The following is a 4,051-nucleotide window of genomic DNA, read 5'->3' on the forward strand; positions in this document are numbered from 1 at the left end:
TTTTCCCTCCTCATTTCTTCAAAAGAAATTCTGTTTCTTTTCTCTCCTACCAATATTTGGTCTCATTTGTTTGGCTTTGAAAATAACTCTAGCTAGAAATCTTGCACTGGACAAATGTCTAAAATGTAGTGCTTCTAGGCACAGCCACCTTTCAGACAGATTTCATTCTTGACATTTGATAAATCACCAGCTCTAGGAACAAATGTGATGCTTTTTCAAGGGTGCTAAGTGTCCATGACTCCGACAGAAGGCAGCAGGAGTAACCAGCACTCAGTATCTCTGTAAAACCAGCGGTAAAGCCTTACATCTCTGGGAAGCTCAGGATACCAAGTTTTTTTGATGTTACCAAACATTGATAGCTACCTCTAGTGTCACTAGTGATGGGAGTCTGGGAGAGCTTCTCCCAAAAGGTGTTGTAGGAATGGATGTGGCAAGATGGTGAGCAGGATGACGTGAATTGAAAAGCCCAGGGAGCTGGAAGCTTTTTTTGGCAGAGCCGGTTGCATGCGGTGCATGTTATAGCAACACAAATTCCCTCAAGTTTTGCTGAGATCCCGTCCTGGACCTGCGACCAGAAGATGCGGCAATGTCTCGTGAGCCATAGGCAGAGAGATTTCTCCCAGCTTTGGCCTACGCCTGCTTTGTGTGTGCAAGTCACCAGGAGCAGCTCGCTGCCCACAAGCTGGTTTTGGATGTGGTCACGCATGAGGTTAAGACGTGCCTGGACCCAAATGCGTGGGCAGTTTCCTGCACCTGGTAGAAAGCCTCTCTGGCCAGCAGCGTCCTTCTTGCAGACAGAGAAGTGGTGAGTGTGTGTCATCTTCCCTGTGTGTATGCGTTTCTCTCCTTAGAGACCAGCATCTCCTTGGAGATTATCAACAACGCCAGCAATGTCTTGGAGGGGGAGAGCCTGCGCTTTGGATGCAACGTGCGCTCGGGCTTCGGGACCCAAAGCCGCCTCTCCGTCACCTGGCAGCTGGTGGACAAGCTGAACCGGCGCAGCGAAATTGTGCGTCTGGATCGGGAGGGCACCCTGCAGCCAGGCCCCTCGTACGCCGAGCGCAGCAGCTATGGGGGCATCCAGGTGGAGCAGGTCCGGCCCGGCTCCTTCACCCTGGAGATCTTCAACAGCATCAAGGCGGATGAGGGCCACTACGAGTGCCGGGTGGCTGAGTGGACGCGGACGCTGGATGGGGAGTGGCAGATGGTTGGGGAGCGGCACGCGGGCACCGCGGTGTCCATCACTGCTCTGGGTGAGTACTTGAGGCACGGGGGCCATGAGGCTGTGCTCCCCGTGTGCCCGCCCCCCCCCAGGAGGTCACCTGCGAATAACCAGGGCCGCTCTTGGCACTCCCACCCTCACTTGCCGGCAAAATGGAGGTACCCAGCAGCCCACCTGCAGCTCCTGGTAGGTTGGTGCAAAACGCCTGCATGCCCCGTTGCGTGTGGGGACAAAGTCTGAGGGGTGGCTGTGGCAGGAGCAAAGAAGGGGGTGGCTAAGGAGAGGGGAAGTGCTTCCAGCGTCCTTCTGAGGAGAGAGACTGCCAGTCCCATGACGTGTCCCCCCAGCATTGGAGTCCGGCTATGGGCAGTGCAGTGGTGGTGCTCCATCGGCAGCCTGTGGGCATCGAAGCCTCCTTGCCTGCCCTGGGTAAACCTTACCTCCGCTCGCCAGACCAGGAGAGCAAAATGCTGGGCATCTGTTGGCCCGACCACCAGAAATGGCAAGCATCTCTGACAGCGTCAGAAGCCTGCAGAAGACATGGGTCAGAAATGGTCCTCACTGCCTCTGCAACGAGGCACTGAGCTGCTGGCCCAGAACCACAACGTTGTCCATGACCAAGCCGAACTAGGACCTGGGATTACTGCAGCTCTTGCCAAAGAGCTCCTCCATTTCAAACAGGGTGAAACCACATCAGTTTAGGAGAGGGCAGGTAGGGCATTAGGGATTTTGCACGGATTGTGAATTACTTTGGTCCCGCTCAGGCCCTGCTATATTAAGTCCTGGACTAGTTCCCAAAGTGCTCTGCAGGGGACTGAAGAAAGGATGACTGCTCCTATGAGGCCACTGATTTGCAGAATGCCAGGGCTATAAACAATCAGAGAGCTCTATTGAAAGGTTGAGATAGGAATTTTTTGGGGGGTTGTTTTTTTTTTTTTTTGGTTCTCTGCAGTATTAATCTTGAGCTTTGGCAAGATGTGTGTGAGACCAGACTTCAAAGTTGTATCGTATTCTGATTAAAAACTTGCTTTTTTCCTCCTTTCCTCCTGTGCACTTTTAACCTCCTTTCAGAGGCTGTTCTGTCTGGAGCTAGAAATCTTTGCTATATAGCTTCCAAAAGCAGGTAGGGACATTAATTTGTAAAGAACTAAAGGCAGAGTCTCATCTGGTTTCAACAATGTCTTCCTCATGAGGTCAGCAGCATTTGGCCTGCTGTAAGTTCACGTATTGGCCCTTCTCTTTACTCTGCCACTTGTAGAAGTGTTGAGATTAATTGTTGAGATTTTAAAACGTATCACTTTTACTCTTGTTAAAATTTAAGATGCTTGGAATTGCCCAGCCATTCCAGAGATGTGATGGAAAGGTAGTTGTCCCTCCTCCGCCGCTCCTTGTCCCAGAGAAATCACCGGCTGTTGAGCACGTTCTGTCAAATCCTAAGAAATTCCTAGGTCCTCTTCCTATAATTAGCAAAGCTGAAGTAGCTCATGAAGATTTGGTGGAGAAAATATTGAGTATTGTTTCATTGCCGCTGAATCTGATATTTTTTGTTCAGCATAATGTTTTTGAAGTGTCCTGAGAAACTCAAATGGAAGATGCTAAGAAAGAGAGGTTTATGGCTACAGAAATTGCTAGCAAAAGAAAATGCAGTAAATTTAGTGACACTCACATTTCAAGTTAAGGTCTAATCGTTTGCCAGTCTGCCAGGGTAAGAAACTCTTTAGCTGAACCAGCACAGATGATGTGCAAACCCATAAATCTATCTACAGGGTGGTTCAGAAGCAATAGCTGGAAGAGGATTGTGCTGTTGGATGAGACCAGATGTCCCTGAACTTCTGACGATCTCGAGTGCCTGGCAGGGACTTCAGTCCCTGGCTGGCTGGGGAAGGAGGAGGCTGGCAGGGTGAGGGGGGGCTGCTGTATTCTTGCAGGGAGGTCTTGCAGAAAATCTGTCTGCTTTTATGTGTGGCTTCTCTCCTTTTGTGCCAAGTCCCGAAGGAAGAAGGGCCTTTGTGTGTTAACCTAAGTGCCATGAGCATGTTGGTTGAGTTGAGGACCTGAGAAACACACCTGGCTTTTGCACAGCAGTCAAGAGAAGTCCCTTCATTGAAGCTTCCTTGCCCAGGCCAACGGGAGATTAAATTTTATGAAGTCAACTGGTCTTGGTGAAATTAAGTTGGCTTTCTAGGGCCATCGCTGGCTCAGCAGTGCTCTGAGCTGGACCTGGTAACACACTTGCTGGGGCAGGAGAGCTGCTGCAGGGTCTGAAGGTAAGGGCTTAGGTGGGTATGAGATGCAGCAGTCCTGCAGGAGAGACAACCTGGGTCTCGCTCTCCTCTCCTGGGTAATCACTGAACATGTTGCAAGGGGCTTTAATTCCAAAGATTGACCTGTTTTCTCAGTAATTACACGTCCTGGAGCTCTGACATGGTGATGCTGTGGGGCAGAGGCACTTGCTGGAAGCATTGTAGATACTGCAGTGTCTGTGCTGCGGCCCGTCTGGCCTGTGGCAGTAGCTCTGTGGTTGCGGTGAGCTCCTGGCTCATCTCTCGAACTGTAATTTCAAGTCGGTGGTGGGCTGAAGCTCTGTACTGATCCAGAAGACATTCCTGTTTCTAATGGGCAATTTCTAATTGGCCGGGCTCTCCCCTGCGGCGGTGGCTGTGCCGAGTACCAGGACAGTCAGCGCTGCAGGGGGAGGGAGGAGAGATGCCAGCCAGCATGGGACACCCTGCGGAACCTCCTGGGAAGGGAGCGCTTTTTGGGTATGATGCCGGTGGAAAACAAGGTCCCTGCTAAATCTGCTGGCTGCACTGAAGTGATCGGAAGAGG

The 4,051-nt window shown here is 51.2% G+C and overlaps 1 protein-coding gene across 1 annotated transcript in view; it reads left to right on the top strand.

Annotated features, from left to right (window-relative positions):
• The window catches only part of IGSF3 (immunoglobulin superfamily, member 3), a gene marked incomplete at its 5' end in the record, with an annotated part of 35,001 nt that overhangs the window by 2,749 nt on the left and 28,201 nt on the right, over nt 1–4,051 (top strand). The window contains one exon of the mRNA XM_009576489.1: nt 852–1,253. Coding sequence (XP_009574784.1) covers nt 852–1,253 — 402 coding nt within the window. The remainder of the gene's footprint in view (nt 1–851; nt 1,254–4,051) is intronic.

Source organism: Fulmarus glacialis, unplaced genomic scaffold (genome assembly GCF_000690835.1).
Source record: "Fulmarus glacialis isolate BGI_N327 unplaced genomic scaffold, ASM69083v1 scaffold3774, whole genome shotgun sequence".
Lineage (NCBI taxonomy): Eukaryota > Metazoa > Chordata > Aves > Procellariiformes > Procellariidae > Fulmarus > Fulmarus glacialis.